Genomic DNA, 27,500 nt, shown 5'->3' with positions numbered 1-27,500 from the left:
GCTAAGTTTTCATAAAGCCTATATTTAAAAAATATATCTATTCCTAGATATGTTTGGAGAAAATCAATCATAGAAAAAAAAAAAAAAAAAAAAAAAAGGCCATCCATTTTTTTTTATATGTACAAAGCAAGGAGTGGAAGCAGTTTGTACTGAATATGGGTGTCTGTGCATTTCAAGAGTGTTTATTAGTTAACTCAGCGTTTATTAGTTAATCCGGCATTTCCTTTTTTTTAATTCAATGTTCCATCTTGGGTGTTGAGTTTTTATGTTCGCAGTGCCATGTTATATGCAGTATAATCACATTGACACACTGGTTCCCATTAGATCACCAAAGATAAGCAATGTTGAACCTGGTCAGTACTAAAATGGGTAATCATTTGGGAATACTAAGTGCTGTATGTGCTCTCCGCTTATCTTGTTTCCAGTCCAGTAAGTCTTGCCACTGAACCCTAGCTATGTTGATTTAGGATAGAGGTGATTGGAAGTATTGCGCAACCCTTGCCTCACAATTACATGTGTAGCTACCCTTACAGGAGTGTCCATTGTCTCTTGAGATTGAACGGAGGTATTGCATATAATTATAATCATAAACAGATACGTACGGAATCACCAGTGCAAGAAGTTATGATTACTGCTTGTCATGGGATACAAAACCTGCAATAATCTCCGTTAGCATGGAACAAACCATAGGGCCACCGTCAACCACAGCGATATTCAAGTGAAATTAAACAGTTATAAAGGCATAAAATAAAATTGGTGACCATTCTGGAATTCAGGTAATACAGTAGTATGCGCTCTCCGTATATGGCATCATTAGGGATTTTACAAGCTTTGCCTCACAATTACACGCACAGCTATCCTAATAGAGGTATCCATTGTCTCATGCAGGGGAATTACGATTTATGGTGTGCACCATGATGGCAGAGTTCTAACTTCTTTCTATTGAAAGACTTTGTATATCTTCCTTTTCTTTTTCTATGAGAAACGAGGAAAACAAATGCCTATGTTAGAAAAATTTGATGGCTGTAAAAAAGTGGCAAAAATAGGCTCTGGATGATGGATGATCCCCTTAAATTAAGGAGATCATCCATCATCCAGAGCCAAGCGACAAATATCACATAGCCCACTACACAATTCAAGTCATTACATTTCCAACGAGGCTTCATTTGTTAAATTCTGATCAATCGTCGCTGAGATTTGGAACTTAGAAAATTGCTGAAAAGGCGGAACTGTTTGCTTGGCGATTTGCCTCCAACTCCACCTTAGAACCAACAAACAACTCCCTCCCAAATTTCCCTATGCGGGCAGAAGCTACAATTGATGATTTGAAAATCATCCCTTCACATGTCCACTATGTCATAAGAAACTTAGACATCTCCAAGGTGTGTGAGCCTGATCTCATCCCTGCTATACTAATTAAGAAATTTACAGCTCAATGAGCCCCCATACTTTCCAAGTTCTACAACTTGCTGAATCCTACTTCCCTAATAGCTGGAAGATGGCTTCTGTAGTATCAGTGTTCAAGAATTTTGGCGAAAAGACGGACCCTCTCAATTATCACCGTATGAGTCTCCTTCCCTTCTTCGCTAAAATCTTCGCAACGCTAATCAATGAAATACTAGTTCACCACCTTGCAAAAGCTAATCTTCTTTCTGAGAAACAGTACGAATTTAGAAAATGTCGTTCTACGCTTCATATATTTATATATATATATATATATATATATATATATATATATATATATATATATAACAATCATCTCTGAACGAATATACTATGTACTGGATAAGGCGATAAGTATATATATTTATGGATACATGTGATATATTTGGCACTAAACTCGCCTAATTATACTTATATATCCCATTTTTATCTTACCTTCCTTTTTTCATATATTTATATGTATATATATATATATATATATATATATATATATATATGTTTCTATATTTTTTTATATCTTTTTTAGATTTGTGTATATGTATTTATATTTCTGCATGTGTATGCATATGTTTGTACTTTTTTTAAAAATTTTCTTTGAAGATTGTAATGCTGAGTATGGGGCAGCCAAACCAGCTGCCCACATTGCCCCGCTTTTTATTGAAACCAATCGAGAGCTGTTTTTAGAATCCTCGCCGTTCCCTTAAGTGCAATTGTCTGGATCTCTTTTGCACTTGGTTCACCAGGAATATTAGTTAGGTAGGACTTCAGGTTCTTCTTCATAAGCCCTGTGGCAGCTATGATAACTGGTAGGATTGATATCCCCTTAAGATTCCAGTTTCTTACATATCATACATGAGACCTTGGTATTTGGTCTGTTTCTCTCTTTCAGCTCTGTTCAGATCGCCATCATTAGGAACACTCACTTCAATCAAGGTTGCAACTCTCTCTGACTTATTCCATATTACTATGTCAGGTTTCATAGCAACATTTTCATGGTAGGTGGCTGTAGGGATTACATGGTCGTAATGTATGGTATATAAGTCATTTCCAACTGTTCTTTCAGGTTGATATTTCCAGGACTTGCTGCTACATTGGATGTTTAATTTGTTACAGATGGTCCAGTGGAGGTACTTACATACTCCATCATGTCTCGCTGTATAGTAACCGTCCCCTAGAATAACCTTGGAACTTGATATCAGATGACAAACACTTTCTAATTCTATATGGCAGAACCTGCATTTATTGCCATTACTGATCCCTGCCATCTTCTTGAATGCATTGTTTATCAATCCCTGGTCTTGAGCAGCCATTATGACCCCTTCCTGATCCTTGTGGAGGGCTCCCCTTTTGAGTCAGTCCAAGGAACCTTCTTTGTCTATGTATTCATAGCTTCTGTAGTATCAGTGTTCAAGAATTTTGGCGAAAAGACGGACCCTCTCAATTATCACCGTATGAGTCTCCTTCCCTTCTTCGCTAAAATCTTTGCAACGCTAATCAATGAAATACTAGTTCACCACCTTGCAAAAGCTAATCTTCTTTCTGAGAAACAGTACGAATTTAGAAAATGTCGTTCTACGCTTCATATATTTAGTTCCCTCAAAAAATACTTTGCACGCTGAAGTTGGTCCCATTCTTTAAGGTTCATCCTTTGGATGGTCTCAGTGTATTTCTGCCGGCTCTTTCTTGCACACTTGTTTGGTGTTTCATCCTTATCTGAGAGACAGCCCTGACCAAAATGCTGGGTGATTGATGTTGTTCTGCTGGCTCTTGTCTCTTGATATTTGTATACGCTCTCCATATGACCCTTAAGGGTGTGATTCTGGGAGCTTTCAGATACTGACCGGTGCTCACAATAGTTGCCCTATGTTGATGATTGATCTCTGAGAGTCGCAGACCTCCTTCTCCCCTGGGCAAATACAGCCTTGGTAGACATTGATTTCTATATATTATTTTATGAAGCGTTAGTAGCTACATGTTTTATATCTAGCGGGTTGATGTATTTTTGTGGCCAGTCAATCATACCAAAGCTGTATGTTAGTACTGGCATAGCAAGCTGGTTGATAGTAATTTTATTGTGTTTTGCATATTTTCCTCATCCGGCGTACATATTCTTTACTAATCTTCTCCCTCACCTTGGCATGCTGTATGTTCTCGTTTTCCTCAATGCCAAGGTACTTATAAGGCTCGTGCTCTTCTAGATCCCTGATGTCGATGTTTTCATTAAGCTGCATATTTTCTGTGTGGGACTTCTTCCCAGCTCTGAGTGTAGACTTGGCACATTTATTCAGGCCAAACTTCATTCCGATGTCATGTGTGTACTACCTGCTGAAGTTGCTGCAGATCCATGTCAGAGCTAGCATACAGCTTAAGATCATCCATGAAGAGCAGATGGTTTACTCTCTTGTTTGGATCTCGATGGCGTCCCTGACTCAAATTATAGGCGTTCACTGAGTGGGTCTGTTGCCATACAGAAAAGTAAGGGAGATAAGCTGTGTGTATGCGTTTATATGCGCATATATATATTTGTTTGCTTCTGTGTACAATGTGTGTATATGTGTTGCCTTTGACACTAAACTCGCCCAGTTAATTATACTAACTTATATATATATATATATATATGTCATCTCTATTTTTATATATATATTCATGTATGTATGTATGTATATATGTATATCTACCCAATTTCGTTTACTTTCATTATTACTATTTTTACTATGTTTATTATTCTTATTATTATTATTACCTATATCTACCTACATGCTTATTTAATAATTTTATACCTATTCAATCCTTGCCCAGCAATTTTTATTTTATTTTTTAATTTAATTTAAATAATTTTATTTCTTAAAGACCTTTACAGCAAATGCATTTTAATAGGTAATTCTTTAAATTGGTTGTAATTTTCACTCCCCCCCCCACTAATCCGCGTAAATCATTAACGTGTCAAATTCCATATGACATCACGACAACATTACGTCTCCCATCTTCTCTCGTCACCTACCCTCTTCCTCTCTACATCTCTCTCTGTCTCTCTCTCTCTCTTTCTCGAAATCCGTATCTATCTGGTTAAACTTTTTATACTCAACTTCAGCCGTGTTCGATGTTTTTATTTATTTATTTAATTATTAAGACTTAAAATGGATCAAAATTGAGATTTCCTCCCTTTCTTTCATCGTTTTCTTCAAATATTGTCTTTTCAAATCATAATAACCACTTCTGTTCAAGTCTGACGTAGTTACCGGATCGTTGATACGATCCGGTAACAGAAACATGTAAAAGAGATAAAACGGTAATAAAAAAATATATATATACATACACATATATATATATATTCATATATACATACATATACACACACATATATACACATATATATACATACATAAATATATACATAAATACATACATACATATATATATATACGTATATATATATATATACGTATATATATATATATATATATATATATATATATATATATATATATATATATATATATATATATATATTGTTTAACCAAGCTTAAAATAAAATCACTGAAAATAAAATAACCTGCAATTAAAGAAAATGGACTTGTCAATTTAAAGTCCGAACCTCTAAAAAAAAAAAAACACAGTGTGTGTTCTAAGTTTTTTTTTTTTTTTTTGCAATTTGTTTTTGCAGACTTTGTACATCTCCTTTCTTCTTCTTCATTTTCTTCTTTTTCTTCTTTTTCTTCTTTTTCTTTTTCTTCTTCTTCTTCTTCTTCTTCTTCTTCTTCTTCTTCTTCTTCTTCTTCTTCTTCTTCTTCTTCTTCCCCTGTTGATATACTTATGTATATCAGACTTTCTAGCAGTTTCTGTCTGTTGTTTAGTCAAAGGATTCATTCACTCATGTGTGTGTGTGTGTGTGTGTGTGTGTTGTGTGTGTGCAACGAAAGACGTAATATATTAAAAATGAAAGCCTTAAAAAAAATCAGAAGAAAAATTAAAATAAAATGAAATAAAATTTCTGAGTGTGAATTGATTTAATCATTTAGCATTCAAAATGATAACCAATGCCATATAAAAGATTGAGATATACAGGGTGTCCCAATATAATCTACACACTCTTTAAATAACCATAAAATAAACATTTATATTACCTAGAAAAGTTTCATACATCAAAATACTGTGAATAAATATAGAAAGTGCTCAAATTATTGGCAATTGTGGTCCATAAACAGCTGACAACGTTCACTGATTGAATCGAAAACGTTCTTAATTAGTTCAATTGGTGTGTTAACACATCTTCTTTCAATGTTTGCTATCAACTCATTCATTGTAGCTCTTTCTGTGGTGTGAACTGTGTGTTTAACATGCCCCCCATCCCTCGCCCCCCCCCCCCCAAAAGAGAAACATCCATGGAGGCGGGGGTTCAAATCCGGTGAGCATGGACAGTACTCGATACTTCCTCTGCGTTCTTAACTATCTGTTTCGCATGTGAATATCAGGATATGCTCTTACGTCATGATGATAGTGGGAAGTGCTTCATCCTGCTAGAAGTGCCATTCTTTATTGCTAAACATTTCCTGGGAACGTGGTATAGCGTATTCATGTAACAAATTGAGATAATTTAAAGAGTGTATACATTTTATTGGAAGTTATCTAAATATAAAATACATTACAATGCTCCAGTCTTCTTCTACCCACTGGATTTCAAATAAATAAATAATAAATAAATAAAATTCGATCATATATGCCTGACTATACTGTGATGTAAATTGGATTTAATACTAATAGATATGGACTCGTACTTTCTTTCTCTTAATAACTTGTAAGTCACTGACACCTTTGAAATAATTGCTAACGGTAAGATATTAGCTTTCACTTATAATTATATTTAAACATATGTATTATAAAACGACACATATTTATTATGAAATGTCAGTGTGTGTACATTTATTTTAGCAATTATATATAATTACTAAAACATAATTATGTATAATTAAGAGGCAATTAAAAGACAGCTATTGCTTTCTATCTCTTAGTCTGCAAAGATGTTTTTCAAAGGATTGCGAAATTCAAAAAGACATAACATTAATGTTACTCTTGAATAAAGTTGATTTATGAGAATTACATTCTCCTCAAGGACCACAGGCTAACTTGTCATGGCTTAATTTAATTTTTAAAAAGATCCTTTTAATATTCCTGACTGCTGATCAAAATTCCAACTGATCTGGTGATTGGCTTTCGAATTTCTGCATGGAAACACTTTCTACGTATATGCCAGTTGTTAGTATATATAGTGTATATATATATATATTGAAAATATATTGAATGCTTAGCAGATTGTATGGCCATACACTGGACTCGATCAAATGGTTCACCAATATTACTAATAAGAAAACATGTACTTTCGTGCAAATCGACATCATGGATTACTACCTGTCGGTCATGAAGGCGCTCTTTGTGAAAACAATCAAGTTTGCCAAAAACTTCATTTGTGTCCTGGAGAGTCATATCAGAAATACGCATTACGGCACTTATTAGCAACGGTGAGAAATGGACAAAAGATAGCCGAAATGGCTTCTTTGATTTAGCCATGAGCTCCCTGGACTCGACAGAAACCATAGACCTAGTTGGATTATTCATATTGCTTAATATCACCTAAGATAATGACATAAAAATCGAGGATGTAGGCTTCTACAGAGATGATGGCCTGATGATAGTTACGATGCCACAATCATAAAATGTGAAGGACTTAGAAGGAAAATACATGAGTTTATGAAAAATATAGGCCTTAAAGTAGAAATTACTAGCAATATTAAACAGGTAAACATTCTGGACGTCACCTTTAATTTATCTAAAACCATACATTAAAGAAAACGCAAACTCAACATATACACACCCACACTCCAACCATCCACCCTCTGTTATTAAGCACATATCAATCGAACGTAGAATAAGGAGATATTCAATAGATACAAGAATATTTATAACAATGCACTAAGAAAGCAGCAGATACAAAAAGGCTGACATTAAATTGACAATAAAAGCTACATAAATACGACTAGATCTAATAATCGGGGTAGAAAAACAACCTGATGATAAAAACAAAGCTTGGGAATAGGTTCCTTCATCATATAAATAAACACTTCCCTTCTAGCAGTGCACTACATAAAATCTTTAATACAAAAAATAACTTATGAAATTTTTTATAAAAATATTAGCTGTAGCTGTACTGAAAACCTAGAGAGAATCATAAAAAAGTACAATAATAATATATTAAAGAAAAATAATCCAGCTACGAGCACTAATAATATAGTGATAACAAAAAGACCTATAACTGCCAAAGACCAACCGAATGCCCACTAAGCAATAATTACCTTACATCTTCGGTGATATACCAGGCTAGAATATGTACTGTAGAACCCCCCCCCCCAAAAAAAAAAAAAATTCTACATAGGCAGCATCTACATAAAATTATTAAAAATCTTTAAAAACAGATTGTATGGACACTGTCAATCACTAACAAAGCATGTGTTATGGACACCTTACTCTACACTACTGGAAGTTAATCGAGGCGAACAAAACACCTTTAATCGAATGGAAAATATTTAGGATGTAGTTCATTAATTTCACTTTGTTACCTATGTTTAGCGAAAAAACATAAGATTATTAGGTTTAAATGATTAAATATAAAAGTAGAATTAGCTATACGCTGCAAACACTTTGGTGGTTACGCTTTAAGTAAGTGGACAAAATCAAATAGCACCCCCCCCGTAACGATCACCACAATTCATAACCACTCATTCTCAATATCTTAATAAATAAATGAACCAAGGTAAGAGGTGAAAGAATGCAGAGTAGTCCCCATGCACCACAAATTAATGACTGTACTTACTATAAACCGACACACCTCTAATTATAACGGCAGTCACCGAAAAACGTCAAAGAAAAAGCTAACATAAATAAAAAAAATGAATGGCTCTCGTCTTGGGGAGGCCTCAAGTTTTGACAGGCTTCTGGGCTTGACCTTTACTTCTGATCTTAAATGGAATACGTACATCAAATCTGTTGCCAAGGCCGCTGGAAAAATGGTCGGATCCTTCTATTGATCCAGTAGATATCTCACTGCTGATGCAATTGCATTCAATTCTATCTATATAAGAGCCAGATACGTCCAAGGATGGAATACTGTTGCCACATTGGGAAGGAGCTGCTAGAAAAGACTTGTCCTGCCTTGATAGGGTTCAAAATAGACTTTGTGGCCTGGTGAGAGATGTCCTTTTCTCTTCCCTGCAACCTCTATCTCACAGAAGAGATGTTGCGAGTTTGTCTCTGCTTTATCGTTATTTTCATGGAAAGTGTTCGACTGAGCTTCAATCTATGGTCCCCCCCTCGCCAAACTTTCACAAGAAACACTAGACTAGCTGAAAACATTATCAATAATTTTCCACACTCTTTATCTGTGCCTAAACCTAAACATAGATTCCATGATCAAAGCTTCTTTCTTAGAACCGCACGCCTGTGGAATTGTCTTCCGTTTTCCTGCTTTCCAGCTGTCTATAATATGGTTGTCTTCAAGTCCAACGTGAACAAGTTTCTGATGAGCCGTTCCACTTAAGTTAACAAATTTACCGAACTTCCATTACTATCGATTACTATATTGTCCTTTTGACTACTCTACACTCTTTAACCCTTATCCTTGAGTGGCCTATCGGCCTTGATAAGTGGTGATGCCTATGTAAAAAAAAAAAAAAAAACCTTAGCTAAATTACACCATCTCAAGCGTCACTGTTTAATACTAAACTAAAACAAACAGAAACACAATTTACCAGCAATTGGATAAAGGTGAGTACACTTTGTATACTTAATAATTAAAAACGATTAACTAAAATAATCTATGAGTCTGGCACGTTTGTAAGTGGAATGTTGATGCATATCTACAAGAAGTATTATCATAAAGCAGCGCTACATTAGGAAACCAACCACATTGACCCCAAACGATAGCTCTAGGAACAGAATACTCCACAAATATAGATAAAACTATGCTAGTCATAGACTCCTAGAGAACTAGGAACGGAATACTCACCACAAATATAGATAAATATATACTATTATGCACCTATTTGCATGTGTATGGCCTGAAGCTTCTCTTTTGAGGAAAAACAAAGCATATAAACCTATCAAAGATACGCATATTCTAGTATTAGAGACAGGATAAACAACCCAAATGAAAGAATGACAACCATCGAAATTAAGTTTATTTATAAATATAAAAACCTTTGCCACGATAATTACCTCAAACAGCGCGGTAGAGGAGAAAATATAACTACTGGTATATCACCTTTATTAAATCAAATAAATAAGCCTATATATCTGTTCAGCTAACTGACATGATATATATGTATATATGATATATTAATTTGACCATAACTATAATTATAACTATATAAATAAACAAATGACTAAAAAAAATTGAAAACTAGAAACAAATGAACGGATAAAAAGCGATGAATAGAAAATAAATCAATGAAATAAAAAATGAATAAATAAACAAAACTGGTCAATAGGAAAATGAAGTCACCACTAGAAAAGTAAAAACAACCATAAAAACGTAAGATAGGGAAGTGTGGTTCTCAGTTGATTAAGTGTGTCTAACTGTCGGATATATACCCGAGAGTCAAAAGAATGAAAAGAATATTCTGTTGTCACAATCCTAGTAATCATACTGTTTGTTTAGCATACCCAAGATTTGTAAACATGACAATGAACACTGGGAGAGAAGTTTGCATAAACTCGAGTGCCAAATGAGCGTTCATATCGACTGCGGTAGCCAAAAGAACACTGACGTTGTACAATTTTTGAAATTGTATCTTTAAAAAAAAAATCGTTGTACATGTTGAGTCACGGGAAACGGATGTTTTTAGAACGCTCCTTGCTCTTCTTGAGTAAGAGATATGGAGTGAGGAAGGTAGTCTTTAAACCTGCTTAATATTAATATTCGCCGTTTTTTTTTTTGTTTTTTTTTTTCATTAAAAAAATATCCGTTTCCTGTGACTCACTCTGTATCTTAGGTACAATGAATGGTTGTATTTTTAAAAAGCCGTATCTTACTGTATTCGTGTCTCCAGAGATATATATATATATATAATCCTGTGCGATGTCATGAATTGATTGGCGCTGACAGCCATAAAATATAAAAACTATAACGTTAAACTCCTACTGTAGTAAAAACGACGACGATGGCTAAGTTGTTAACAACACCGACTAACAACCTGGGTGTGCCAGGTTCGAATCCAGCTTGTTCTACAGAAACTCCTTCACGCGTTCCCTCTGGTGAGAAACCAATGTTTTTCTAGAAAGAATTCTAGTGAAAAAGATATCGGGGAAACCAATGCTATCAATGAATAATGTGTAGAATAATAATAGAATTAGAAATAACAATAGAAATGTTAATCTGTAGATATTACAACTTGATTTACATCATAAGAAAGCATTTTTATGTAAAATAAACTTATTTTTCTTTCTTTCCTTGATCTTATTCTAACCAGAAAAATCACTGATTGATTTATCTCCTCGTAGAAATGTCGCCCATGACAAGATCCGGTGATGAGACTCAAATGTAGGAACTTTTAGGATTAGAAATGGGTTATTAATCCGGGAGCAAGCAATATCAGAAGAAATTCAAGACTCAATAAAACGATCACCAGACGATTTTATTTAATCAAATTATTCAACGTACGTCCCTCACTCACCCATTTCTCCTGCACTTAAAGCGGCTGTCACAAACATCCAAGCAATCAAACCTATTGGCACTCAGATCATCAAATTTTTTTTGCTTCTCGCCTCACACGGCTGAATTCCCCCTCCCCCACCCTATGTAATCCCTGATTCTAGCCTCCCCCTCCCCGTGCTTTCAGATTGTTCCTTCTAACATTGCAATCGATGTCATGAATTGATGTGCTGTGCTTGCTATTCGTTCTTCCTCACTGCCGCCATCTTACCTATTATTATTATTATTAAAAATATTTCATATTTTATGTGGATTTAATATATATATATATAGATATATATATAGAGAGAGAGACAGACAGACAGACAGATTCATTTATTCGCATAGTACAAATAGTAGTTTCTTCTCTGCAACCTCTCTCTCTCGCAGACGTAATGTTGCTAATCTCAATGTTTTCTATATATGTTCTCCAGAATCGCTATCCTTGTTTCAGCTCATTTATTGGTCTATACCAATAAGTCAAATGAACTGAAATAAGTCAATTCGCTGTTTTGATGCCTCATTGTAATACAGCTTCCTATCCCAGTGACTTCTTTCCAAAAACTACGTCTTCCTGCTGACTGCTTTCCTCCTATCTATAGTCTTGGTCTTTTCAGAGCTAAGGCCACAATAGGTATCTTGTCTTTGTGATAGTTATCTTTCATTCTAGTTAGCTCCTTGGATCAATTAACATCATGATTGTCTGAAGTGATTTCCACTTCCAGTAGTTTCTGTGCAAGTGTGTAGAACTCTCTTCCTACTTTTTTTCCTGTTTTTCTATACATTATGGACTGTATTCATTTTATTTATATTTCTACTTACTGTTTTCCTCCTACCTTATATTCGTCCTTATGGATTCCCACCTTCCTACCTTATCGACTTATGGTAATGTTACTCTTTTTTTTTTAATTCACTTTTTGTTATGGTTGTGATTGCGCAACCCTTGTCACACGCATCTACCCTTACAGAGGTGTCCGTTGTCTCTTGAACCTGAAACAAAATGCAAGTTACCAAAAATTCAATGAAATCAACTGCCACTAAACAAAGCATAATATTGAATATATATATATATATATATATATATATATATATATATATATATAGGGTTCCTTACTCGACCCAATTAGAAAAGAGCAACAAATAAAGCTTCACATACTTTAATTGATTAATAATACAAATAATAAATACAAAAATTGATTAATAATACAAATAATAAATACAAAAATTGATTAATAATACAAATAATAAATACAAAAATGTTTGTTGTCGCTAAATTAAAGAAAAACAAAAAAGGTTTTTAAAGAAAACAACCAAAACCTGAAATTTGTTATTTCTTTTAATGCGTCGAATATCAATAGGCATAAAAAAAAGAAGTACGATATCTCAACATGCATAAACTATTATAAATTGATTTATAAGATATATTTCATCACTAAAATATTGAAGGTTATTGTTTTACCATTAGAAAATTACGTTATATTGATGTATAAAATATATAAGAAAGATAAGTGATCGGTTATAAATGTGATAGAAAAAGCAATAGTTCAAGTAAACAAAACCATTTTGTGTTTTCTTTTTTATTATCATGTTCCGGGATTTTCCTGGCACGACTGGTTTGCGTATTTTATGCCATCTTCAGCGACATTCATGATCGCAAGAGAAGTTCATGCGAGTGCAGGTAATGTCGGTTCATCGTGATCAAATTCCCAGCATGCAGCATGTTTATTGTCTTGTTCAGAAGGCCAGTTCACATTTCTGGAAGAAAACAAAAATTATTGTTTTATGGTTTGGGAGTTAAGAAATTATTTACTTCCCAAGGAGTCAAGTGAGAAATAAGAAGACGGAATGATGCGACACAAGAGTCAGAAAGAGAAATTTGTAAAGTCAGTGCCCTAAAGGAAGAGGATTCTGGCATGCAAAAAATACCTAGTATCCTATCAACATTTCCCGGTAAGGACTTCCTCTGAAAGGAAGAAGGCAAACCCATTTCGACAATGGCCTAGACTTTATTGGCTTTAGTGCCGAAGGAAAAACACCTGGGAAGTGCACTGTGGTCTTCAAAAAAATGACCGCGCAATCTGGTTCTTATTGTCAGGTGGGGATGTCTCAGTAAACTGCTGCTGTTGCAGCTGGCCTCAGTTCTGTCACGCAAGATGAAATGAATACCCCCTATAAGAGTGCCTGTGCATGTAATTGTGAAGCAAGGATTGCACAATCTCCAACTACACCTCTCATGAGGGCGACAGGAAACAATGCCAAGATTAAACAGAGTGCACATTCAGCGCTTGGTAATCCAAAATGGTCTCCCATTTTAGTATTGACTAAACAATACTTAACTTCAGTAATCTAAAAGGAACCGGTGTGCCAATGTGATTATGCAATAAAAAAATCTGGGAGGGTAGACTGCAGAGAACCACACCTCAGGCTAAAAGCTTCAAACTTGTACAAAATGGCTAAAAATGTTAGAGTAGCTTCAAGAACAGCCAGAAGACGGTTTTTAAAAGAATAATGACAAAAATAATGAGTGTATGTATCATAAGTAATCTATTATAGGAAGAAACTTGGGTTGTCTATCTTCATGTTCTTCGTTCAGTCTTGAGAAACAATGGATACCTCCTGTAACCATAGCTGCACATATAATTATGAAATAATGGTTGCGCAAAAGATAATAACACCTCTCCTGAATCAGCACTGTTTGATTCCGGGGCGACTAAAGACAATGCCAAGATAAGTGTAAAGCACATACAGTATTTGGTATTCTCAGATAGTCACCCATTTTAATACTTGCCAAGCTCAACATCGCTTAACTTAAAAAGTGTTCACCTCTAAAAGGGTAAGACGAAACCACTAAAGAGGTTTTCAACTCTACAGTGTTATGATCCAACCATTAAACAGAGCACAAATGTATGCAATATTGAATATATATATATATATATATATATATATATATATATATATATATATATATAATCAGAGTATATCAATTTGTGCAAGTTCATTCATTTGTTTACATGTGTGCATAAGAAAGATTTAAATTCATCCCAAACAAACCATGATGTAAAATAAGTTTTTGTTATTCTTATGAACCAGATCAATAGCATCAGAAGCAAAGTTTTGTTCATACTAAATCATCACAAAATTAAGAGGTTCGTCAAGTTTGCTTTTAGTTTTGAAAATAAATCTTATTATGCAAAAACATATATATATATATATATATATATATATATAAACGCACTATATATATTGTGTTTATATATATAATATATATATATATAAACACAATATTGTGTTTATATATATAATATATATATATATATAAAAGCACTATATATATTGTGTTTTTTTATATATATATATATATATATATATATATATATGTATATGTGTTTTAATATCTGCAGACACTTTTTTAGTTTTTCTTTACATTGTATCTCTTTGAAACTGAAACAAAATGCAAGTCACCAAAAATACTATGAAATCAAGTACAAGCTTTATAAAAGGTCAGCAGGTAACCATAATCCAACAGCTAATCTATAGAAAGCCATTTTCCTGTTTTCCTAGCAATTTCTCACTTTTCTTTACTCTTTTGTTCATAACATATCATCTTCTATAGATAACCTACCACGCATCTGTCATGATTTTATATATATATATATATATATATATATATATATATATATATATATATATATATATATATATATATTCCATATAAATAGATGTAAATAATTATAATTAACCAGGCGCAACATTTAGCCTGGTCAGTACTAAAAAAGGGTGACCATTACGGAATTCCAGGTGCTGTAATGTGCTCTCTGCTTATCTCGGCATTGTTTCCAGTCAATCATGGGCCTCTCCTTGCCACTGGACTCGGCAATGCCGACACAGGAGAGGTATGGTTGGTGATTGTGCAAACCTTGTCACATACTTACACATTCAGCTACCATTACAGAGGTGTCCATTGTCTTTTGAAACTGAATGGAGATATCGCATATAATTCTAATTATAAATAATTATTTTTAGTTCTTAGCGTTTTATCCTTACTGAAACACTAGTGCCAGAAGTTATGATTGACGCTTGTCATGGGTTTCGAAACTTACAATGAAGCCATCTCCAGGGACAAACCACAGGGTGACTGTTAACCACAACGATATTCACGTGAAATTAAACATTTATGACGGCATAAGCGTTATACAAGTAATCGAGGGATTAAACTGTCACGATCTCGCATGTAGGCTAAATGACCAACGTTTTTATTTCAACAGACAGTGCTCAACTTTAAAAGCAATGTTCATTTCTGTGCATGCGTGGCGGCTCCTATGATTCTTAAGTTAATTACTAACTCATTGCTGGTGCTACCAGATCAGGCTGTCTATTGGCTTCCTGAGACGAAATGCACTTACATCGATTTTCTGTTTTTGTTTTCTATTCTCTTTTGTAAAACTTAATTGTGTTCTGCAAAAACAAAAACAACAACCCCCTTCCCCTCTCCTTTCCTTTTCCTTCCCTACTTACCAACTCCGTCGGTCCCCCCCCTTTTTTCCCCCTGTTGGTAGGGCACTAGAATAAGCCGACTGCCCCTCTGCAGAGAGTAAAAATCCCTGAATGGGGCAACCAGTCAACCGTAGGTTGCTACCCGTAATGCCTTAGGACGTGATCCTGGTGATTGAGCTAACCTAGACCTGGGTGCATAAAAGTCTAGGCACTGCAACACATTACTTCGTCCCTTACTTTGGCTAGACAGGCGGTCGGAGAGGCCCGATCCGACCAATCGGCCAGTCATGCCAAGCCCTAGCACTTACACCCAAAGTACCAACTACTACAACAAAGAACGAAACTTAAAGGCACTCCCATCTTTTTTTATTATTATTTTTCTTCCCCCACTACAAAAATAGGCAAACTAAGTAAGTGCTAGAAGGCGGTGGCAAGGGTCAATCAATTGGAAAGACCAGAACTCAACAATCCATCTGAGCAAATGTATTTTTGAGGACATATTGAACAGAAAATATAGTGCTTGAGAACTCCTTACCAAAAGAGTATATCCTCCATGTAGCCCCGACATGGTCAAGGCGAATGGGTTTCCCCTTTACTATACCCCAATTTTGGACTGTGAGGTGAGTAGAGAGCGTGGTTGGTGAAAAATAAATCCCAAAATCCATGGCTGATAAAAACAAATGCATCCCCCTCAAAACCCTTAAAAGAAACCATTCCTCTGACTCTGACCTCTCAAGCTCAGATGAAGAACAAAAATTCAAAACTAGAAAAACCGTTCCAACTATAGACGAAGGAAACTTCCCACGATTCTTGGTTATTGAATTGATCGAAAATAAAAAAAATTGGAAATTTATCACTTTTCCTAATAGAAAAGACATTATCCACAAAAAGTAAACCAAAAATGATAAAAAAAAACAAAAGATGGAAATCTATTAGTTGAGATAACCAATCTTAGAGATGCTCAATCTCTACTCAAAATGAAGAACTTCCATGAGTACAAGTGCAAAGTCTTTCCCCATAAAACACTAAACACTTCGAAAGGAGTAATTCGAAGTTATGAACTATCGCTAGCAACTGAAGAAGACATAAAAACCAAATTAGAAAAACAAGGAGTAATCAAGCACATCCGCATAAACATAAAAAGAAATAATAAAATAATAACCACCAACAAATACATATTAACGTTCAACAAACAAACAATACCTAAGAAAATGAAAATTGGCTACTTAAATGTAAAAGTAGACCAATATATCCCAGCTCCATTAAGATGTTTCCATTGCCAAAAATATGGACATCATAAAGAAGCCTGTAAAGGAATAAAAATATGTGGAAAATGCGGCAACAAAGAGCCTGACCACACTGAAGTAAAATGCATAAATTAGGTGAAATGCGCTAACTGCAAAGAAGATCACCCGGTCTTCTCTAAAATATGCAAAACATATAAAAAAGAAAGAGAAATTATAGAAGTAAAGTACAAAAAAAAAACACAACCTTTCCAGAAGCCAGAAAAATAGTTGAGACGTACATGAAAGACAACACATATGCTGAGACAACAAAAAAAAACCATGCCAACATAATGAAATACATGATCAATATAGGGAGCTGATAAACAAACTGATTACGTTAAATATTAAAGAATGGCCAGAATTTCAAAATAGCCTAAAAGAAAAATACTCAAATCTGGGAAACAAAATAGAAATAACAAATCCAAACAAAGAAAATAATATTCCATCTACAACAGAACCATTAAAAAAATTATCCCAGAAACCAACAAAAAAACTACCAGAAATTAATAAAAACATAAGCAATGATAAAACAGCAAATAAAGAATGTTCAAGAAAAGAAAACCAAACAATAGCACTCAAAATAGATTCCAAATTCTAGAAAAAATGGCAACGGAAAACATCCTAGATAAAAAAAAAAAAAAGAAACCAAACACAAATAATTAAGAGGGAAAAAATGAACAAGAAGCCAAAACAGCAACATCTCAAGCAAGATCCAGATCGACGTCCAGATCCAAACAAAAAAAAGAAAAAGCTCAGCAAAACACTTCACCAAAGACACAAACTCCAACAAAAGATAAACCCTCTACTTCTAAAGAGATGGAAATAGAGGAAAACTGAACAGCCTCATGGATAGAAATAAAACACAACAAATTATCCAATGGAATTATCCAAGTCGTGGAATAAGATCTAACTATAATGAACTTCTTATACTTATCTCATTCTTCAACCCAGTCATTGTTTGCTTACAAGAAACCTTCCTACAAAACAATAACCATTTCAAAACACCAAACTATGAACAATACAACTATTTCCATAACACAGGCCTTTGTGCTAATGGAGGCACCTCAATTCTTGTAAGGAATAACATGCTTCAAAGCCATTTCTCTGTCAAAACACATCTCCAAGCAATTACAACTCAAGTCACATTACACAAAACAATCACAATCTGCTCAATATACCTCCTCATGAACCAATAAATGAAAATGAACTAGAAAATTTAATAAAACAACTACCTTCACCATTCATTCTTCTAGGAGACTTTAGCTGCCACAGTACGTTATGGGGATGCGAAGTCACAAACTCAAAATGAAACAAAATTGAACAATTAATTAACAAAAATAACTTATGCCTTCTCAATCCAAAAAATCCCATATACTTAAATACAACAAACGGATCAACTAGTGCCATTGATCTTACCATGTGTGATCCATCAAGTTTCTTGGATTATACATGGAGCACTTAGGAAGAACCCTGTGGAAGTGATCACTTCCCTATTATAATCAATTACAGTAACTCCATCCAAAACCATATGCCCAGGTGGAACACAAACAAAGCCAACTGGGCCGAATTTAAAGAACTTTGTTCACTAAAATTAACAGAACATCAAATCCAAACAATAGAAGTACTCATAACAATAGCCAAAGAATGCATACCCAAAAATTCTCCTCCTAGAAAAAAAAAACAAACCATGGTTCAATCCAGAATGTAAAACGGCCATTAGACAGAGAAAGGCAGCTTTAAGAAGATTTAAAAACAAACGAACAACTTAATAGAATACAAACATCAAAAAGCTAAAACTCAAAAAAACAATTAAAGAATGCTGGCAACAATTTGTCAACAAAATCAACATCACCACAAAACCCAAAATCCTCTGGGAAATGATTAGGAAAATAACTGGAAAATATAATCCGAATCCAATCAAACACCTTCTCACAAATAAACAGAAAATAACTGATAAAAAAGATATTGCTAACACACTAGCTAAAACCTTTGCCGGAAACTCATCATCAAAACACTACAATAGACAATTCCAAATACTTAAGAAACATGAAGAAAAGTATAAAATAAACTCCAAAAACCAAGAGCCTTACAATGAAATCTTCTCACTCAATGTCACATTACACAAAACCGCCATAGAAAAATCCTATAACTCAGCTGTAGTACCAGATGAAGTGCACTACAGCTTCCTTAAAGAAATTCCACCAGAATCCTTAAAATTCCTTCTCAAAATTTATAATAAAATATGGGAAAACTACAGACTAATAGCTTTCACAAGCTGCCTATGCAAAACGTTCCAAAGAATGATTAACTACCGTCTTATATGGTATCTAGATGACAACAAAATAATTTCTGAAATCAAGTGTGGATACCAAAAAAATCGAGGATGTATAGACCACATCACTAACCTCAAAAATTATATCAGAGAAGCTTTATCAATAAGGAACACGTAACATCTGGGGTTTTTTCAATCTTGAGAAAGCATATGAAACTACCAGGAAACATGGTATCATAAAAGATCTCCACAACATCAGACTAAGAGGCACATTACCTGAATTCATAAAAAACTTCCTAACAGACAGATCTTTCCAAGTTCGCATAGACTTAACTTTATCAGGCCCACAAAATCAAGAAGAAGGAGTGCCCCAAGGCAGCATATTATCAACAACTATCTTTAACATAAAAATCAATAACATTATAAAAGAACTCTCTCCTGATATACATAGCTCCTTATATGTAGATGACTGATCAATCAGCTACAGATCTAAATACACTCACACTATTGAAAGAAAACTACAACATAACATAAATAAAATTAATAAATTGGCAACTAAAAATGGTTTCAAATTAATCCCAACTAAAACAAAATGCATCCAAACCAACGCAAACTCCACCCTGACCCAACCTTACAGATTGAAAGCGAAAAAATTCCATCTGTAAATGAACACAAGCACCTGGGAATCATTTTTAACAAAAAACTAAATTTCATTCCACACATCAATCACATCAAAACCAAATGTAATAAAGCATTACAACTCCCACGAATCATCGCCCATACATATTGGGGAGCTGACAAGAACACACTACTCAAACTATATAGAGCATTAATTAAATAAAAAATAGATTATGGTAGCTTCATATATCAATCCACCAGAAAGTCATATCAAAAAACCCTCAACACAATATGCCACTCCGGACTAAGACTAGCACTAGGAGCATTTCCAGCCTCCCCTGTAGAAAGCCTGTATGCAGAAGCACATGAAACTCCTCCAATGCTCAGAAATCAAAACCTTGGTCTTAAATACTGCATAAAACTTACAGCCAACCCCACAAACCCAGCACACAATAGCACCTTAAACCCAAACCGTAAACACCTTTTCGACCAAAAAGAAAATGCAATCAAAACCTTTGGACTTATAATAAAATCGATTTCCAAAGAAGCAAGTCTACCCATAACTAAAATTCATGAAACTGTCCTACTCAAAACCCCTCCCTGGAAAATCGTATCCCCTAACATCGACCTAAGTTTAAGTAAATATGAAAAGAAACATACTCATCCAATAACCTATCATGATGATCTCGATAAAATCAAAGAAAAGTATCCAGACCACACACACCTATACAGATGGGTCTAAACAAAATAACGCAACAGCCAGTGCAGCAATACTCAATAAATCAATCAAAAAACAATCAAACCTCCCAAAAGAAACCTCAATCCTCAGTGCTGAAATACATGCTCTAATCCTAGCTCTCAAACTCGCCTCCAATAAACAAAAAAAAACAAATTTATAATCCTTTCAGACTCCCAATCTACTCTTAAAGTGATTAAAAATAAAAAGATGGACAACCCCCTAATCGCAAAATTACTCCAAAAATTAACTGAACTAAACAGTAAAAAAGAAATAATTTTCTGCTGGAGCCATTCCGGTATTAAAGGTAATGAATTACGGGTTCGAGCCTGCCTGCCTACTACCACTTTTTTTTCTCTATCTCCACCCAAATTGCCTCCACTACTACCAATTTATTTTTTTTTTAATCCCCCCCACCTCAGGATTCCTTACTCGACCCAAGCAACGCCGGAGAATCTCGCTATTATATCACTTTTTGTTTTAACACCTTTTAATATTCCCCCCCCTTCCACACACTTTGGCAACGCCGGGTATCCCCACAAGTAGAGACTCATTTCTTTGCTGTTTTCTGTGATTAGTGAAAAGAACACAAAAAAGGATTATAAATAGACTTACTTATACAAGCCATAAGCTTGATGTGTGGCGGTTTCCATGTCTTTGTTATGGGGTCACAGATGAAGATTATAGTTGAGGTCTCGTCAGGAAACACATAACCTTCGTTGCAAATGGCCTTGCAAATTTGAACCTGATCCAAATTATATTTGCAATAAAGTTGGTTGTTGGCGGCTCTCTCGAGCTTAGGACAAATTGCAGCTGAAATGGTATTGAAATATTGTAACAATCAATATTGGTAAGTAGAATAAGAAATAGATACAAAAATCAATGTGCATTGTGGACAGATGATACGCACTGATTCTGGGAAGAGATGTGCTACACTGTTATCCTGTTTTTTCTTTTGTATTTTCGAGTGCCTCAGCATATTAGAGAATAACAAATACATCATCTGCATGGATATGTGATATGATTTTGTTTCGTTCCTTAATGTGATAAGATGAAGTGTGGCTATCTACGCATGGATTTGAAACTCTCTCTCTATAGCACTTATTATATACCGTAGAACCCCGGGATACGGCATAAAAATTAGTATCAAAATACAGTACAGTATATATATATATATATATATATATATATATATATATAATCAGATAACATAAATAACACCGTAAGTTGGTGCAACTACACAGGGACCGGAAAAATCATTGTATTCCATATTGTAATCTGAAAAAAAACGTATCCTGGGGCCACCATACAGTAGAACGTTAGGTTGTGTTCTCTGTTATATAAGCAATGTTTAAATTTTAAAATGAGACATTTATTTGTTTAAAATCAATATTTCGACATGATATGTCTTCTTCATGATGTTAAAACGAAAGGAATTTACTAGTAAAAGTTTGCATGTTTTTCGTCAACGAGGATATTTTTTAATTCTTGGGAATTAATTGGCGCGCGTTGTATGAAATAGTTGTGTTTTCCATGATATAAGCGTTGTAATCGGGACACCATGCACTGATGATTCTCGAAAGGATGAAACACTAGTGTCTGTAGGTATTTAAAAATTATTATAGTGATAATTAATTAATATGGCATAATCGCGTTGACACACCGATTCTCATCAGATCACTGAAGTTAAGCAACGGCGGACCTGGTTAGTACCAGATGAGTGGTCATTTGGGAATTCTAGGTGTTGTATATGCTCTCTGCTTATCTCGGCATTTGTTTCTAGTCGTCTTGTACACTTCACTAGCCAAGATAGTGGTAATATATATATTGTATATTGTATTATTTAATATATATTGTATTATTTAATAACACAAAGTTCTTTTATATAGCTCAACAGTACAATACTAGAGCTATAAATGGAGCAATCGGCAAGAGGGTCGATGTAACTTTTGTTTTGTTTTGTTTTTATGCATATTTTACGCTGATGAGTGCCCGTACTGATATAAAAAGAATAAAACATATATGTAGAGAACTATATATCAAAAATATCAGTAAAGTACGAAACATGTATATTTAGATAAAGCTGTAACTGTTTTGGAGAAAAGCATTAAAATCCGTTTCTGTTCTTATTGAAACGGTATATAATGAAAGTATATTATACGATAGGCTTCGGACCTAAGTCATCAAATTTTATTTAACTCATTCATTATTTTCAATCCTTCAATAATATTTTTTACCATTCATCTGTCAAACAATTAATCCTTAGCCTTGAGTGGCTTTTAGCCTTGCTTAGTGATGGAATCTTTAGTAAAAAATAAATATAAATAATACAAATAACCAATCCCCACCTTAAAAATTCCAAAATATAAATCCTAATTTACAAAATTTGCTTTCTCTAATTTCTTGAAACTTAGCTTTTTCATTTTCATTCACATTTCATTCACAAATCGGGAAAATATTCATTTCAATAATATAATACGTATATATATTATACTAAGCAAGGCTAAAAGCCACTCAATAATAAGGGTTAATTGATTGGTGCATTCATATGCAAGAATATTATTGAAGGATTGAAAATAATGAATGAATTAAATAAAATTTGATGACTTTTATTATATATCGCTTCAATATATACATATTATACTATTGAAATATATATGTATATGTTAGTAGTAATATGGATATGCGATGTGCTTTTGTTTCGTTTAAGTTAAATTTATATTGGTAATAGATACACAAAAACATATATAATTATATATTGACCATATATAATTATTACTATAATAATTTTTAAATACCTATAGACACCAGTTTTCCATTCTTATCAGTGCAGAGTGTCACGATTATAACGCTTGTATCATGGAAAACACAATCTATTTCATACAACACACGCCAACGTGTTCTTTCTCCAAAATTAAAAATAATATCACTTAATGATCACTCAGTTAATATTGACCAAAGTCATTCTTGCTTAACTATTGTTGTCCAAAAATAGGTGTACTGTATATATTCAGAATATGCTTCAACAGAAATTCAATTCATACTTTCTTACTTATATTTGCAGCAAATAGTTATAACAGGAAAATGACAAACAGACACATCTATTGGCTCGTTGTCGCTTAGAGCCACAACAAAGATTGTCTGGCGATATTATCAAAGCAAGCAGGTACTTGGGAAGGGATGGGTGCAAGGAGAATAAGAACGGGGAAAGGGAGAGCTCACACTTGTAATATAGTTACAAGTGTGACGACCTCTCCCCTCCATGTCTGATGCATGACTATTGATTCCAAGAAGCTTAGAAAATGAAATCGAATCACAGTTACAGTTTCGAGCATGAGGCTACTGCTTAGCAATTACATGGCGTATGGGTTGACTCTCATTCTGGATAAGGTATACTAAATTGAATTGATTAACCATAAACTAGAGAAGTAAATAAAAAAAAGGAAATTCATTGATTGTTTTGTGATATACTTAGTGTGTTAAGATTGAATTAAAGACTATTCCGCTATAAATCTTCCGATTATAATCGTACTTTTGTCTCCTGCTAAGCATCAGATAATTTAGTCATAATGTAAGACTAATTAGGCTGTGGCATGCAATTGGGGAGGAATGACAGGGTGGTGACCTCGGACATCAAAGTTTCAAACTATCGCCATTTGTCATAATATTTCTCTAGCACTTGTGACTTGGAAAATATTTTTTTATTAAAATAAAAAAAAGAGTACATTAAACACTAAATTATTTAATTAATACTTTGGGGCATACAATCACCAATAATGCATTACCAGGTCATCATCAGACAATAACTGCTCCTGGGGTCAGCAATGAAGACTTAAGATAAGTCCTCCTTTTTATGTTTTGAAAAATATATTTACATTTTTAGTTTGTCGCTGTTTGGCATAGTAATCACTAATGGATCAGAAGACCAAGGTTCGATCCTTGCCAAGTCATACCACAAACTCATAAGATGGTAGTTGATGTCTCCTTGCTAAACACTTAAGTGAGGCTGTAGGGCAAATGGAGCAATCTAGAGAAAAATGTGGTGCCCTCTTTTCATGGATGTATTCATCCATGAAAAGTGGGCCTTTGGGTCACCTTCAAATACGGTTGATCCATTTATTATATTTCATCAATTAAACACAATGTTTAATGGCAGATCTTTAGTTTTAATTGGCAATCACCTAGATATGGTGTCTTGCTAAAAAGCACTGGTTCCAATCACCTTACTGGGTATGGATTAGAAAAGGAATCTGACTCAAAAACTCTTGCCTCAACTAAGGAAATGACCTCCAAAAAAAGATTTGTCCCACGTAGTTTAAATAATGATCTGATGTTGCGGATCATTATATTGTATATATAATTTTCTAGTTTGAACTTTTCAAATGCTTGATACACTTGATAATTCTTTTGTTGTTGTTCTCAAAATCAATGCAGACGAATTTTGTCAATGTACAAGTTTATTTACAATTCAATATAGGTCAAGAGAGACAAATGGACTTCGTTTAGCGATAAGAGTGTGTGTGGCTATGAGATTTTCTAATGGCAAACGACGGCAGAACTTGTCACTCACATTGGACGTCTCGGCTCTATTCTCTTTAGCTCTGCTTTTGTTTATGTTAACTGTGTCTTATAAAGACATAAATTGACCTTCCTGAAATGTAAATATTTAACATATTTAATTATTCTTTATTTTGCATTACGCAATTCTAACTTCCTGACCTTTGTTTTTTGGTGATAATTACAATTCAGATCATTTTTTTTTAGAACACAAGAATGTAGATTAAATAAAAAACATTCTGGTGTGTGTGTGTGTGTGTGTGTGTGTGTGTGTGTGTGTGTGTGTGTGTGTGTGTGCGAGCGCGAGCGCGCGCACACATACACTTCTGAGTTTACTGGCATCGCCCCAACTCAATATTCAACACCAAATGGCTAGTTTAAAAGTTACATTAAACCAATGATGATGTTGAAGATTCTCCTCCTCATCTTCCTCCTCCATTGCAAATGATTAACTTTAAATATTTCATTAAGGGTAAAGTGTAATTCATAGCTGATCAACCCTTTTTGAGTTATTTAATGACAAAACACAATGCGGATATACCATAATTCTTATTTTGACCATAGCTAGGAAGAAATTTCCTAACTATATCAATAAATAAATCACTAAACGAGATTCACGGTCATTCAAACCTGGCATGACCACTTTGAATAGCACACATATGTTTCATTTAGTACTAATTGACTGTTTGAAGAAGACTTGGTTTAAAAAAAAAAGAAAGAAAAACATAATGAACAGGATCAAAATATGAAGATTGAAAATAAACATTTTTCCATTTAAACTACACGGACTATCTGACTAATGAAATGCATAATCATGTTGACACACTGGTTCCCCTTAAATCACGGAAGTAAAGCGATGTTGAACCTGACTAGTGCCATCATGGGTGATTATTTGATAAGATCATGGGTGCTGTATGTGTTCTGAAGCCTGGAGCGAGATGAGTGCCCAAGACAGACTCGTGGGGGTGCTGCATTATTTTTATGCAGCGTTCCCACGATTGTGAAGAGTTAAGGGGCTATTCATATCTATATCCATATCTCGTAAAACAAAACGCTGTTCAACTATCTTTGCCTCCACACACACACACATTTATTATAGCCTTAAGACAATCAGTCCTACAACATTTCGCATTCATCAGTTCAGTAGTAGTTAACAGATAACAGGTCAGACATATAATATTAATAAAGATGATTTTCAAAATTACTTTGAACCTATTTGCTTTGTAACAATGCAATAAAAATGGCTTCCAAATATTATCATATTGCCATTTGCATATTTATTATAAATATTAGAATTTCCATTTTAACCAATACTTTCACCTTCATCTTTGTTTTGTGTTATGTTGAGAATAGGAGCAATTTCACATTCATCGTTTTCTAGATGCAACTCAAGTATTGATTTTTAGTTTAACCCTTTGCTTGGAAACCTGCCAAATCCTTGGCAGAAACAAAAACAAAGAAGAAAAGAACACACACAAAGACTTACTTCTAGTAAATAATTGCATAATTTCCCTCAAAAGGTTGTGTGCATAGAAATACAAATGTCTATGCACACAACCTTTAACATGCTTGCCCTGCTTCTCCTTATTTATGTCATTCAGTTGTGTTTATGTTTATGACCCGACATTGGGAAGAGATGCTTAATAAGGCATTGGGTATGGCCTAGAATTCGAGGATCATGTTGAATAAGAAAAAAAAACATGACTTATTCTGTCATTTACCACCGTGAACCGTGATAAAAATGAAAAATAAACATAAAGATTTCTTTCCAAGGCGTATTTATTTGAGAAATGCAAGCTGTTTAATATTTATTTGAGAAATGCAAGCTGTTTAATATTTATTTGAGAAATGCAAACTGTTTAATATTTATTTGAGAAATGCAAGCTGTTTAATATTTATTTGAGAAATGCAAGCTGTTTAATATTTATTTAATAAATGCAAGCTGTTTAATATTTATTTCAGAAATGCAAGCTGTTTAATATTTATTTGAGAAATGCAAGCTGTTACATATTTATTTGAGAAATGCAAACTGTTTAACATTTATTTGAGAAATGCAAGCTGTTTAATATTTATTTAATAAATGCAAGCTGTTTAATATTTATTTCAGAAATGCAAGCTGTTTAATATTTATTTGAGAAATGCAAGTTGTTTAATATTTATTTGAGAAATGCAAGCTGTTTAATATTTATTTGAGAAATGCAAGCTGTTTAATATTTATTTGAGAAATGCAAGCTGTTTAATATTTATTTGAGAAATGCAAGCTGTTTAATATTTATTTGAGAAATGCAAGCTGTTTAATATTTATTTGAGAAATGTAAACTGTTACATATTTATTTGAGAAATGCTAGCTGTTTA

General features: G+C 33.9%; 1 protein-coding gene and 1 pseudogene across 1 annotated transcript in view; one reads left to right on the top strand and one right to left on the bottom strand.

The window, feature by feature from the left end:
- The first annotated feature begins 284 nt into the window (after positions 1-284).
- On the top strand, positions 285-402 carry LOC145263691 (5S ribosomal RNA; annotated as a pseudogene).
- Positions 403-12,500: 12,098 nt separating this feature from the next.
- The window catches only part of LOC145261966 (uncharacterized), a 620,004-nt gene continuing 605,004 nt past the window's right edge, over positions 12,501-27,500 (bottom strand). Inside the window, exons 36-37 of the mRNA XM_080119795.1 lie at positions 21,204-21,401; positions 12,501-12,937 (exon numbers count right to left, since the gene is read on the bottom strand). Of these exons, the coding sequence (XP_079975921.1) occupies positions 12,930-12,937; positions 21,204-21,401 (206 nt within the window). The 3' untranslated portion in view covers positions 12,501-12,929. The remainder of the gene's footprint in view (positions 12,938-21,203; positions 21,402-27,500) is intronic.

Source organism: Euprymna scolopes, chromosome 3 (assembly GCF_053919585.1).
Source record: "Euprymna scolopes isolate OS-2025 chromosome 3, ASM5391958v1, whole genome shotgun sequence".
Lineage (NCBI taxonomy): Eukaryota > Metazoa > Mollusca > Cephalopoda > Sepiida > Sepiolidae > Euprymna > Euprymna scolopes.
Note: the sequence above shows the minus strand (reverse complement) of the source record. Positions and strands in the feature narration are given on the sequence as shown.